Consider the following 13,409-nt stretch of genomic DNA (forward strand, 5'->3'; position numbering starts at 1 on the left):
ATATATAGTATATATATATACATATATATTTATATATACAAATATATAGGAGACATTTGACGACCGTAAGCCCGAACACAGCAATTTACTTATATAACAAACCAAACCAAACCAAGTTTCTTTAAAAACTAAAAACGAAAAACCAAAACAAACCAATTCCGAAAAATGCAAAAGTTTTGGTACGAAATACGAAGAACAATTATGTAATCGCGGCAAAAGTTGATGGGCGAAGTACGAATGAAAATGATGATGGCGAAGACCCCATGAAATACAATATATATACACTTATTTAAAATATTTAACAAAAAAACAAACGATTTATATATATACATATATATACATACCACTAAATAGTTTAAATGTTTATTTATTGTATTTAAAAAAAGATGAACGATAATGAAACCAAATTTAAATAAAACTAATAACTCAAAAAACCAAAAACAACGCGATGCATTTCACATTTTATTCAACATATCTTGTCAACCATTCCATTCACTTAAAATTGGCGGCACAGGCATCGATGGCGGCGTTGAGCTCGTCGAATCCGTGGATGGCGTTCTCGGTGGACTTGGTGGTGCAGCTGGTCGCATCGGTGGCCACGGCGGGAACGCTCTTGCGCAGTCTGATCAGGTGGCGCAGCGAGGCCTGTCCATTGGCGACGTACAAGACGCCCTTGGCGGTGAACAAGGCGTTGCACGTCTTCTTTCGAATGCTGGTCTTGTGGCTCTTGCATTCCCTTCTCAGCTGATACAGCTGATAGCCATCGAGGGTCAGTTGGAGCACCGCCTTCTTGGTGTCCAGCACCAGATTGATCGACGTGACAGCGGCATCGCGTGCGCAGCCCAGGAAGTCCAGTGTGGTGGACGCCACCATATCGGCCGAACTGCTGGTCACATTGATGGCACACTCGCCCGCGTCCAATGCCCGCCTCTCCACGTCCTCCGCCAGCTTCTCCAGCTCCCTAATGGGCCATAGGAAGATTTTCAGCAGCTGGCGCTCCGTCAGCAGGATGATCTCCTTGGCCAGAGCCTTCGATTCGGCGATGAGCAAGCGCAACATGCGGTCCAGGATGGCGAACTCGTCCACATCCACGATGCCCTCCTCGGGCAGCTCGTCCTCTAAGTTGTATCCCAGGTTCAGGTCGAAGTCCAGGTTCAGTTCGAGTCCCAGCTGCTTGGCCAATTCCTGCAGAGAAACATCCTGTTCAACCGGCTCCTCCAGTTGCAAGGCTGAGACCTGAAAATCATGTGCATTTCATTTGATTTGTTATATCTGGTGGATTCCAATTGTATGCTAACTATGGCAAATAACATTAATCATACGCACTGTGGACCAACTTTAAAAATTTTCTATGACAACTATACATTTTTAAGTAAGTTTAATGTTAGCATTTAAAATATATTCGATAAGTAGTATCAGTATTTTTGAAATATTTTTCAAACGAATAATACGATAAGTTTTTATCAGATATCGCGCATACGCACTGTTGATCTGATATTAGAATAGGCTTGATAAAATGAATCCTATTCTCTTAATTTTGTTTTACTTTTAGAACCCTACTATTATTATTGTATTTTACATAGTATATATCTTTCATTTTCTACTCACAGCCGCCAAGGCGAATGCCAACACCAAAATAATACTCCTCATTGTTGGTTTTTATTGGATTTAGCCGGGATCTCGCAGCGAAATCACCTTATATATGGCTGGAAGACTCACTTGGTGCGCATTCAGATTGCCATATCGGTGCCCCCAGTTAATTAAAATATATTCAAGAGTTCGTTTTTATCGGCCAATTGGTATATTTCCCATTATTTGGCTTACTTTAATCGGAATAATTTCCGTCTGATTTTTTTCTTTTTCCTAACGCCTCCAGAGAGAGAGAGAGAGAGAGAGAAAGTGGGCTGAAAAGAGAGGGAGACTTTCGATAAGATCACAAATTATATTATTTTGCGTTGAGCGATAGGAAACATCTATTACTGGATTCGCCACTTCAAAATCGCACTAATCGAAGCATCTAAATAATGCCATAATTATAGAAGATAATGTCATATAATTTATGGGCCTGCTCATATGCCCTCGATTAAAAGTCATTGCGAAGTCAGGAAAGAAAAAAAAAACAGTGGCAATCCAATCTATGGAATCACTTGAGACATTAGACACACATTGGGTGTTCCCAGTTCCCCGATTTATATATATATATATATTTGATATCTTGCTGGATTTTCCTTTGATTTCTTTTGCCAAATAAACAAGTGGAATACTATGAAAGGATCAATTTATTATGCTATGTTTAAAAACCAAATAATTAAAATTAAATTACCAAATATAATAAATAAAATTTTATTTATAAATTTAATTGTGGGTCAAACTCTTTTCTACCCTTTCCATCCATTAAGTGATATATATTCCCAAACAAGTCATTGTTATGATGTTTTTGAGATTCTTTGTTTGATCGCACCAATTTTAATCTAAATCCAAATACGCTAACTCTATGAATAGCGTCCGAATGTAAAGTTCACTAATCCAACCAAGCCGTGAGTGATTTACAATGGCTACAATAAATTTATGGCCACCAATTCAGATTACCGTCTGCGAATAATCCATTCCTGGATGCCCGGGGTATAAATACGATTTGTGCTGAAATTCCCCATCAATAGAAGCAAGAGTATCAAACATGAAGCAATACGCCGTTGCCATTATCCTGACCCTTTTCGTGGCCAGCGGATGGACCCAACCACTGGACATGCCCAGCCAGCTGGACGCCGAGGTGCGCAGCGTGGTGGATGAGATGGCCAGCATTGGCAAGTCGACCGGCGAGGCACTGGTGCAGCAGTACGATGAGATCGTCCTGGAGCCGCAGCACGAGTTGGAGGCAGCCGTCGAGCAGGTGGAGTCGCGCCGAGAGGAGAGTCCCGAGTGCGTGGCCGCCGAGGATGAGGAGATCACCCGCATCGTGAATGCCGCCCATGAGGATCTGCACGCCTGCGGCGTTGTGGCTGCCCACACATCCGCCGAAATTGCCTCCGATGTGAATGCCGCCACCCAGCAACTGGTCTTTGGTGGCTACAGCCTGGGCAGCACCTACAACAAGTGCAACTCGTACAAGAACTCCGTGCTGAAGCAGACCTGCATGGCCAAGTTCTATGTCCAGGCCACCGTCTATCTGGTCAGTGCGCGCTCCTCCATCAAGACCATCCGTCAGTCGACCAGCGAACGCATTCCCGCCGTCTTCGCCGATGGCAATGTGTGCACCCACTCCGCATCCTCGCAGGCGGTGCTCGGCCTCCAGGAGGTCAACAACCACATCGACGCCTGCGTCTCTCGTCGTCGCTAGGTGATCTGAAACTCATTTACCTGGATTTTGCAAATAAAAATTAAGCATGTTCTGTGCCAAATTTTAGTTTTTTTTTTTTTTTTGAGTTGCAGTGCTTATAACATTCACAAATGTTTTTGTGTACAAAATTATTAATAAATAATTGAGTTAATCGAAAAACTAAAATTACTATACATAAATGTAAAACACAACATTTTAAATTCAAACCGGTTTACCGGTCTTTTACCTGGCATGGTCACCTTAGCCGTACGCTAGTTTCAATTTCAAGTGGAACCAGTTTCGGTTCCGCACTGTGAAACGGCAAGATGTTCGGATTGCTGCGACACCTGTTCAAATTTCAATTTCTTTTCGTTGTGGCGGCCGTTCTGGGCGGAATTTACCACACAGAGATTAGGCAGTTCCTGCGTCGCCAAACGGACAACTACCTGGACCAAGCTGGACAGGATGCGAGGATTCCCCTGGCATTCCAAGCTGCCGACGATGTCGGCACGCTCTTCACACCGGCCGAGCTGGCCAAATTCAATGGCGAGGAAGAGGGTCGTCCGCTTTACCTGGCTCTCCTCGGTTCCGTCTTCGACGTGAGCCGCGGGATCAAGCACTACGGATCCGGTTGCAGCTACAACTTCTTCGTGGGTCGCGACGCCTCCGTGTCCTTCATTTCCGGTGACTTTGAGACATACGATCCGGAAACGGCCGACGATGTGTTGACCCTAAAGCCGGACGACCTGATTGGCTTGGCCGGATGGCGGGACTTCTACCAAAAGGACTACGTCTACAAGGGACGGGTAATTGGGCGCTTCTACGATGAGAAGGGCGCCCTGACCACCTATCATCATAAGTTCCTGCAACTGCTGGAGCAGGCGCGAGATGCCAAGCGACAGGTGGAGGAACTGCGCGCCCGGTATCCCGGCTGCAATATCGAGTGGAGCGAGGAGCGCGGCACTCGCGTCTGGTGCACCACGACCAGCGGCGATGGCAAGGAGCGCTCCTGGATCGGTTATCCCCGCAAGCTGTACAGTCGCGGCAACAAGAGTTTCCAGTGCGCCTGTGTGCCCGATGCGGAGCTGGACGAGATCGATGCCGGCGGCAAGGTGGCTCGCGGTGATGCCATGCTGAAACCCTACGACAATTGCGAGCCACAGGCCAGGGAGTGCTTCTACAGGGTGTAGCAGCAGGGTCTGGATTTGTAAATAGTAAATAGTGCATTTGGATCAATAAATTATTAGGTGGAGTTAACATGGCTCGTGAAACTAGTTCCGGTTCTCTTCTGTTAAGTTGTTAGCTGTTACCACGACAACAACAATTGGGAAATGTTTACATTCAAGCTAAATACTTAAGCACAATTATTTATATCTGTAAAATCAAACCATTTATTTGCTATCAAGAGCTCAACTTATTATTTGTTGTATCTGCATATAAATTACCTCTTATAGACATACTAATAAATGGGACTTGGTTCTTTTTCAACTTTAGCGAGGGCGCACTGCCTTGACAGTAACATCGCTGTTGTGCACTCTTAAAAGCTGCTGTTAAGACCGTTAGCTGTGCTGTTAGGCGCGTTTCTTGTTTACAACCGGTTAAATTTTATAAATATTGCTTTGTTTTAATAAATAGCCAAGGAATTTAAGCTATTACACATGGACGCGTCGCCAGGAAGTTCCTCCGCCCTGAACACAGACGATGAGCAAACTGCCCTGATTTCCCCCACTGTGGTGGCCGGCTTAAAGAACCTGGGTGCCATCATTTCGCTGCCACTCACCAAACTGCTCATTGCCAACTCCTTGAAACTGACGCTCCATCCAGATGCCAGTGAGTTGGAAGTTGGTGCTTCTTGTAGTCCATGACCTAATCCATTTGTACACCCCCACAGCCATTGCTCCCGTGCCCGAGCTGTATGCCAAGAATGCCGCCTGCGCCAAACAGAGCGAGTACGCGGTGGTCACCCTCTTTGCCCTGGGCACCAAGCACGGCTGGGATGGCCTCCAACTGCGCCAGCAGCTGGAGCAACTCAACCTCGATGCAGCTGCCGTGGACGAGCTGAGTCGCGTGTACGAGGACAGCCGCAAAGATCTGATTCTCCGCCAACTGCAAATAGGCCATAGTTTTCCGCACATTACCGACATCCAGTGGCGCATCGTGTGCGACGTGAAGTCCTCCACCTCTGACTGCAGCACGGGCGCGGCCTGCTTCCACATCAATCTGGGCCACTTCCGGCAGAGCAGCGGCGAGCGGGTGACCATCGTTGAGTTTGTCTGCAACGCCGAGGAGCTACAGTCGCTGATCAATCGTCTCAAGGAGATCGAGCGGCACTGCCAACAGATGGCCGTGGTCTAGGGAAACAAGCTCTTAACATTCTTATCGATTATATTTCGCAGCATATAACACCAGCATTGTCGGCTATATACAGTGTCGAAACGGGAAACCTAAACAGTTAACACAGTCATCATCGCTTAAAAGGCTACGGCATCATTATTTGGAGTCTAACTCCAATGGCATCCACTTCGTCGACCATCCGCGTCATTGGGCAGCCTTGTGCGACTGCGGCAAAATCAGCTTCAGCAGCTGCCCATAGTGATTCGGCGCTGTGGTGTAGATGGTGCCCGAGAAGCGGGTGCTGTCGTTCTCCTCAGCGGAAATCACTGTGCAACGGTTCTGTTCCGACATCCGCATGTTTAGACCACGGAAGCGCGAGTCCTGCCTGTACAGATTAACCCCTTCCCGCGGTAGAAAATAAGGCCGTCCGCTAAACGGATTGATGAAGTCCGCCCAGTAGCCGTACGATAGCAGGCGATCGCACATCTCACGCGCTGCCAGCACAAACTGCAAAGGGAGTCTGCATTAGTTATGTATGTGGTGTATTGTAGATATACTCGTGTTGATGATAAGTAAATTCCAACAAACTAACTTTTCTGCATTCTCATTCATCAACAACATGCTTACCCAATTCTAAACTAATTAGCTAAATCTAAAACTAATAACAAATTATTGAAAATATTATGGCTTATTTAAATTTGGGTCCCAAACTTAAGGAAGGTCAACCACCGAGCTTTCAACGTGCGAAACTGGTTTGATTGCATGTAAACAAATGATCAGGGCAATAACGAGGTCATTCCTCATCCAAATACACTGCAGTGTGATTTCCCGCTACAGTCCGGATGCGTGAATAAAACTGATTTCTCACCTTGGCGGCGCCCATTTCGATGTCTCCTTCGTGGCTGAGAACAAGCATGGTGATGTTTGTGCACTGCTGTGCGACGACGGGTACCGGGAAGAGCTCCAAGAGCGGCAAGCGGATAAGCAAGGGACAATTTTGGCAGGTGAATTCCAGGCGCGATTTGTCCGTATTGGGACCCTTGAAAAAGTTGACCAGGTGGCCAAGCGGCTCGACCAGACCGACGGTGGTGCTGTCGCCCTGCCAGGCAGGCCCTACGCCATTTGGCAGATAGAAGCGATTGCCCCTTTCGGCGGTCAGTTCCCAGTTGGGCTCGCTCTCCAAACTATTCAGCTCATCGTCGTCGTCGAGGTCCCGCGACTTAACGGTTTTGAAGAATCCGCCGGCATCCGACGGTGGGCCATTACGCTTGGAGTATGTAGCCACCGGAATGATGGTCGTGGTGGACACCTTGGTGCGCAGTAGATCGTTCAGTGTGTTGGTTCCCCGATATATGGGATGTGAAAAGGACAGGGATGGCGCCCAGTTGGTACCCAATACGCGACTCAATGATCGAGACATTATTATATCATAGGCTTCTGCAAATGCGTAGAATCTGCTGGCAATCAGTGCTATTTTGGATGCGAGATGCAATGCGACGTTGGGTGCTTACCTTGGATGGTGGAACTGGATTTGGAGCGCTGTGCACTGCGGACGCTTTCAAATAATGCCGGATTTTCTGTGGCTTTAGAATTTTACGTTGAATTTTGTGTTCAGACTGGATCTATTGCCTATTTGAAAGTAAAGACGACTAGTTTTTTGGGGGCACAGCTGCTGCTTGATTTCTACGCCGTTCCGTTGTTTTTCTAAACTAAACTTGTCAATATCGACGAACAGCTGATCACATTCGATAGTATCGTCTATGTTAGGGATGAGAAAAATAACATGGTAAATAATTAATGTTATATATATATTTCGAAACATTAAAGTAAATTTCGTTGTTGCGGCATTGGCCTAACTGTTCGTTCATTTCGCAGATAATATTTATTTATCGATTTTTTGCTTTTTTTGTTAAACAAATTGGTCTCGACAATCAGCTGATAGATATCGATAAAGGTTGGAAAAGCTTGAGTTGCGCGCCAATTTCAAATTCGAATTTCAATTCAAAATGATTATAAAATACGTTGATTGGTTTTTTATATATAATAGACATTAAGGAACATCGTACCAAAATAGTTTTTCAGTTATTTTCGCTACAACGGCTTTCATATTTTTTACCAAGTAAAACCCATATGTTGCTTTTGAAACATGTTTTTTTTATTTAATTGAATTACATAGATGGAATTTACTATCAGTATTTCGCGTAGAACTAGGGACTTTTACTGGCACTGGCTGAGAGCGTGGGTGTAGAAGGTCTTCTCCTCGACTCCTCGCTTGATCACGTGCGGAATCTTCTTGGGCACCATGCTGAAAATATATGAATACATAATATAGTTAGTTAACCAGTATATGATGCTGGTGACTTTGGGGAACTCACGTGATGCAGTCGATGATGGGACAAACGGAGACGCAGAGTGTGCAGCCCGTGCAATCGTCGTTCACGTGCGGAATGTGAGTGTCCTTGTCGAATTCGATGGCCTGGTAGCCGGAATCGGCGCAGGTCATATAGCACTTTCCGCAGTTTATGCACATGTCCTGGAAAGCAAGGATGCAATTAGAGATTTGGATACTTTGATGATAACTCAGAACTTACATCATCGATGAGCGCCACCTTCTGCTGTTTGTTATCCAGCTTGTTGTATGACCCGATCTTGTCTAGCGCCGCTCCGATCACATCCTTGATTCTCGGCGCCGGGTTGGGTGCTCCATTGACCGCCGGAGGAGTGCCCTTCACCTGCTCGGCATCCCAAAGAGCTCCCTTCTGGCTTCGCAGCTCGGCCATCTTGATGTCGCGCTGCCGCTGGTAGGGACCAAAGAAACCCAGCGTGGCTTTGCCCTCGCCGGTCAAACGGACAACGGGCTTGCCCTTCTGGTGGACCGGAGTGGGTGGTGACTGGCCATCCCAGAAGGGACCATCGACTGGTGGCGGATTGGCCTTCAGGTAGAGCAGGGCCTTCAGTGCCGTGCAGTAGTCCTCGATGACGGTGAAGTCCTGGTTCTGTACGGAGGAGCAGATCTGCAGAACAGTGGCGCCCGCATGAATGAACTGCAGCGCAACCTCGCCGGAATCGATGCCACCGATGCCGAGAATGGGGAATCCCGGCACACGGTTGGCAATGTCGGAGATGGCCTTCAGAGCCATCGGCCGAGTGGCATTGCCGGAGACGCCGCCGTAGGTGGTGCGCTGCTCCTTGCCAATCGCCGGCCAGGCGGTGGAGTCCGCCTTGAGGCCCATCAGTCCCTGAACGGTGTTGATGGCCGATCCGCCATCGGCTCCTCCTCGCTTCGCGGCCGCCGCAATGGAAACGATGTCCGTGATGTTTGGCGTTAGTTTGATGAAGAAGGGCAGCTTGACCGCCTTTCGCACCCAGCGAGAGATCTGCTCCACCAGCTCGGGATCCTGGCCGCAGGCCAAGCCCATTCCTCGCTCGCCCATGCCATGGGGACACGATAGATTCAGCTCGAGGGCATCGGCACCCGACTGCTCCGCCTTGATGGCCAGCTCCGTCCAGTCGTCCTCGTTGAAGCTGCACATAATGCTGGCTATCACGATCTTCTCGGGGAAGTCACGCTTCAGTTCTCCAATCGATTTCAGCCAGTACTCGGCCCGCTTCTCCGAGATCAGTTCGATGTTCAGGAAGCAGCCCTGCTGCGGTCCATACTTGTAGCCCGACGTGGTGCCCCTGACGATGCGCGGCGAGACGTTCGTGACCAGATCCTTGTCCAGACCGAAGGTCTTGGTCACCACAAAGCCCCAGCCCTGCTCGAAGGCGCGCCGGATCATGGCCGTGCTGGTGGTGGGCGGTGCGGAGGCCAGGCCAAAGGGATTCTCGAACCGGATGCCGCACATCTCCACCGATATGTCCACGGCATCGATGTCCGTGTAGAAGAGCGGCAGTGCAGCCGGCGTGTCCAGTGGCAGGCCCTGCAGTTGGCAATGAATGCTCCAGGCGGCCACCTTGCCGTCATTGACCGACTCCACCGTGGTGTTGGCCACTCCAGCGAGATCTCCTCCGAGGAACACCTGCTTCACACTGCTCTGCATCGTCACCCTGTCCACCACGGGCAATTCGCCTCGGAATTGCAGCGGCGCTAGTGCCGCCTTGACATCCTGGTCCTCCAGGCCAGATCCAAAGGCAGAGATCACAAAGTTAGCCTTCAAGCGCTGCGTCTGCTCCTCATCCTCCACCCACTCATCGTTTTCGTTCTGCTCCGTGCGACAGAACTCCATGGCGGTGATCAGGCCATCCTTGACGATCACTTTGCGTGGACTCAGGTATGGCAACAGCTCACAGCGTTCGTCACGCGCCAGCTCCACCTCTTCGGGCACAGCACGAATGCCGGAGGATCCCTTCCGGAAGACGACGAACACACGCCTAGCACCACATCTCAGCGCCGAGGTGGCGCAATCGAAGGCCGTATCTCCGGCACCCAGAACGATGACATTGCCATGGAGCTTGGGCAAGCCGGCGGCTGCCTTGCAGGCGCACAAGCCCGGTTTCGAGCCATCCGACACCAAGGGCAGGAAGTTCTTCGAGGTGTAGAAACCATTGCTGGGCTGAAGGCCAGCGAAGATGGGATTCAGCTTCGGTTCCGGCAGGCCAATGCCCACAAAGACGGCATCATGGCCGGAGGACAGGAGTCCCTGGATGGTCAGATCCTTGGTGGCCAGCGAGCGACCCGTTTCGATGCGTACGCCCAGATCGCGAACCAAATCGATCTCGAAGTTAACCGCATCGATGGGCAGACGATACTGGGGAATCTCAGCGGCACTCAGGCCACCCAGATAGCTTCTCCGCTCGTAGATGGTCACATCCCGATAGCCCAGACGGGCCAGGAAGGTGGCGCACGACAGCGATGCCGGTCCGCCGCCCACAAGGGCGATCTTTTGGGACAGCGGATTGGCCTCCGCCTGCGGTGTCCTCCGCTGCCTCACGCCCATCTTCTTGAACACCTCGGTGGCGAACTGCTGAAGGCCACCAATGTTAATCGGTCCCGCCTCGGAGGCCTGCAGATTGCATCCGCCCACGCAGAGATCGCTGGTGGGACAGACCATGCCGCAGGTCAGGCCCAGCGGATTATCCGAGAAGATCGCCTTGGCGGCGCCGTAGAAATTCTTATTGGCAATGCTCGTGATGAAGCTCTTGATGTCCAGCTGCGTGGGACAGGACTTCTGGCACGGAGCATCGGCGCACTTGAGGCACCTGGCCGCCTCCTCCAGAGCTCCGCGCTCCGACAATGTGGTGTGCTTGATGTCCGAGAAGTCGTTGGCCAGCGTGGTGCACGGCGGAGCAGCATGGTCCGCATTGCGCTTCCAGTGCTTCTTGTTCTCCTTCGTCTGCTTGGTGGGCACCACGGAGCACTGCGTCTTCACGCGCGGATTTAGCGACAGCAGATCCTAGGAATTACGAAAATGGTTTCACTATCAACGTAAGGGAATCATGACCCAGGACCTACCTCAATGTCTGGGGAGTCCTTGCTCAAAAGTTGGGGCGGACTCATCTTGCTGGCACTGTTTCACCTGGTAATGAAGAAGCGAAACACTTGGATTACAGGCTGCGGTTGGTGACCACGTGCAGATCGGCGAACTACCCTATCCCTATCGCATCGCAGCCAGAATACCCTAATCGCGAATCGCGACTCCCAGTCGTCTTATCGCTGCCCCACTCGAAATCCAACCGATCCTGGACAAGACGCTGTATCTAAGTGCACTAGTGCCACACCATTGGCCTTATCATCTATGTATGAGGGCGTTATCATTTATCAGTCAAGGCTGCGACGGCCGGCGGAGATTATGATGGCTTTATGATGGAACGCATATTGGCACCACCCGGTTTTTTATACGCTTCTGTTTCTGCTGTTTTTCCTCCAACAGTTTCAGACCCCAAAATAAATGGTGCCACCCCACGAAGAGGAAAGATTAGGAACCGGCGAAGGTTACGATCAGGGGGGCCCGTTTCGCGATAATGGGGCAAGCACTCTACGCACTTTTTTGTGTAGAAGAAGTCAATTTCATTTATGAATCTATTAGGTTAAGTATCTCATGCTAGCATAAATGTATCTATTAAATGTATCTCAACTTAGAAGAAGTCATAAATTAATTTCGAAATACATGCTCTATTGTTGCTTTCCCTTTTAACTTTGAGAATTAGCACAAATATTATGAACAAACTTTGTAAAGTAATACGCATTTAAAAAAAACTGTCACCGTTGCAAATCGAAGGCGGAAGTTGTTTTGTATGCCTTTAGCTGTATCTTTAAAGCATGTGCCTAATACAAAGTAAACAGATCGCTGGTATTATCTTCATTATCTATGAGCACAGTGAATTATTGGTAAGTAAACCGAGTGGTGCTATTTGCCTAATTATAAACGATAATAAAGTTGTTTTAAATGAATTAATTTTTCTCACATTAGCAGTTACTAGCCTTTTTGTGAATAGCACCCATTTAATCACACAAACGTGGAGCGTTTGCTTTACAGAGACCTTCAATCGAATTCAATTCATTTAATATTTTGTAACACGCGCTATCTCCCTCGGCGCCGCGCGCCCTCTCGCTCTCGCGCACACTCTAGCGCTCTGATTAAGAATTTTTATAGATGTATTTTGTTATTTTTGACATAATAGTTGAAGCCCCCAGCTGCTGTTTGTTCATTATCAGTTTGGCTTCGTGGTCCGGCAAGTTTTTGAATATGTTTTCATTATACGTAGGTATATATATTTTATATGCTAATGGCGAAATGCGAAAAACAAGTTCAGAATTCGAGATGCTTATGCTTAAATTGGGTTTCATTTCGTTTGATTGTTAGATGTTTTTTTTTCTTTTTGGTCATTTAGCCAAAATTAGTGGCCGCAATACATACCGATCGAAGGAACGTTATTAGCTAATTTATGAGCACTTTTTATTAGAATCTTTAGATTAGCACAGCAAAAAAAATAATAGCTATTCACTAGCTGCTAGAGGAAATCGGCTGACACAGTTTGGCGAAAAAAACACGAAAAATTCGAATTGGTCTTCACACTGGAAACGCCCAATTGAAAATGCTCTTGCAGAACGATTTCCAAATCGTCGTTAACTCGGTTTTGCGTCGCAGTCGGCGTCGCTGCCGACGTCGCTGTTCGATCTTCCCATTACACAGGGGCGTAGCCTAGTTCCCAAAGGGGGATTCCACCAAATTTTACCCACAACAACATTAGAATCGCAATGATATCACAATATGAAGTTAAGTGGCTGTGCTAATAAGTATTAGTCTTAATAATAGTATATCTTTAATATTTTCTTGAATAATTCTGATATATATCTAGTTCCAGTCTATGTATGTCTTTGCAAAAGTTGTTTGTTTACGTTGTTGAACACTTAGAAAAACACGCATTATCATAGCGTTATCTATTTTGAATTTAAAAGTCAATTTCGTAAAAGTATCTATGAGGTTTATTTATATCAAACACTAATATGTTGCATTTGGTGTTATAATTTTATCACTATCTCTATTTTATCTCTAAGATAGTATCTTTCCGAACTTTTCTTAGTGTAGATAATGTATTTCAGGGCGTGCTATTCGATCGCCTTAGTTTTGTTTGTACACTCTTTGCTCTCAGTTTCGCTTGAATCAACTTTACAATTTGCTACAGTGAATATTCAGTAGAGCGTACCCCTACAGAATTTCAAATAAATGCTGTTATAATTGCGATGGTACGAATTATGAAAATATGAATATTATTTGTTCAGTTTTCTTATCTCAGATAAAGATTATTTAATGCC

At 47.6% G+C, this 13,409-nt stretch overlaps 6 protein-coding genes across 7 annotated transcripts; 3 read left to right on the forward strand and 3 right to left on the reverse strand.

The window, feature by feature from the left end:
* Positions 1-449: 449 nt before the first annotated feature.
* LOC27207087 lies at positions 450-1,724 on the reverse strand. Its single transcript, XM_016182838.3, has 2 exons — positions 1,609-1,724; positions 450-1,236 (listed from the first exon to the last, which is right to left on the reverse strand). The coding sequence occupies exons 1-2, from the start codon at positions 1,648-1,650 to the stop codon at positions 493-495; spliced, it is 786 nt and encodes a 261-aa protein (XP_016038654.2). The 5' UTR covers positions 1,651-1,724; the 3' UTR covers positions 450-492.
* A 914-nt stretch (positions 1,725-2,638) lies between these two features.
* LOC6725513 lies at positions 2,639-3,398 on the forward strand. The gene has a single exon (XM_002106490.4). The coding sequence runs from the start codon at positions 2,678-2,680 to the stop codon at positions 3,335-3,337; it is 660 nt and encodes a 219-aa protein (XP_002106526.2). The 5' UTR covers positions 2,639-2,677; the 3' UTR covers positions 3,338-3,398.
* Positions 3,399-3,597: 199 nt separating this feature from the next.
* LOC27209326 (neuferricin homolog) lies at positions 3,598-4,590 on the forward strand. The gene has a single exon (XM_039296834.2). The coding sequence runs from the start codon at positions 3,643-3,645 to the stop codon at positions 4,504-4,506; it is 864 nt and encodes a 287-aa protein (XP_039152768.1). The 5' UTR covers positions 3,598-3,642; the 3' UTR covers positions 4,507-4,590.
* A 247-nt stretch (positions 4,591-4,837) lies between these two features.
* On the forward strand, positions 4,838-5,684 carry LOC6725514 (COMM domain-containing protein 3). Its single transcript, XM_002106491.4, has 2 exons — positions 4,838-5,146; positions 5,208-5,684. The coding sequence occupies exons 1-2, from the start codon at positions 4,975-4,977 to the stop codon at positions 5,669-5,671; spliced, it is 636 nt and encodes a 211-aa protein (XP_002106527.1). The 5' UTR covers positions 4,838-4,974; the 3' UTR covers positions 5,672-5,684.
* On the reverse strand, positions 5,684-7,383 carry LOC6725515. Of its 2 annotated transcripts, none has more exons than XM_016172816.2 (3): positions 7,162-7,383; positions 6,519-7,104; positions 5,684-6,157 (listed from the first exon to the last, which is right to left on the reverse strand). In XM_016172816.2, the coding sequence occupies exons 2-3, from the start codon at positions 7,068-7,070 to the stop codon at positions 5,855-5,857; spliced, it is 855 nt and encodes a 284-aa protein (XP_016038657.1). In that variant the 5' UTR covers positions 7,071-7,104; positions 7,162-7,383; the 3' UTR covers positions 5,684-5,854. The 2 variants fall into 2 exon arrangements, with proteins under 2 accessions (XP_016038657.1, XP_016038656.1); XM_016172815.3 differs by having other exon boundaries at positions 6,519-7,087; positions 7,162-7,382.
* Positions 7,384-7,783: 400 nt separating this feature from the next.
* LOC6725516 (dihydropyrimidine dehydrogenase [NADP(+)]) lies at positions 7,784-12,718 on the reverse strand. The gene is made up of 5 exons (XM_039296790.2): positions 12,511-12,718; positions 11,106-11,169; positions 8,242-11,046; positions 8,026-8,183; positions 7,784-7,955 (listed from the first exon to the last, which is right to left on the reverse strand). Exons 2-5 carry the CDS (start codon positions 11,148-11,150, stop codon positions 7,868-7,870), a joined length of 3,096 nt encoding a protein of 1,031 aa, XP_039152724.1. The 5' UTR covers positions 11,151-11,169; positions 12,511-12,718; the 3' UTR covers positions 7,784-7,867.
* Positions 12,719-13,409: the final 691 nt, after the last annotated feature.

This window comes from Drosophila simulans, chromosome X (assembly GCF_016746395.2).
Source record: "Drosophila simulans strain w501 chromosome X, Prin_Dsim_3.1, whole genome shotgun sequence".
NCBI lineage: Eukaryota > Metazoa > Arthropoda > Insecta > Diptera > Drosophilidae > Drosophila > Drosophila simulans.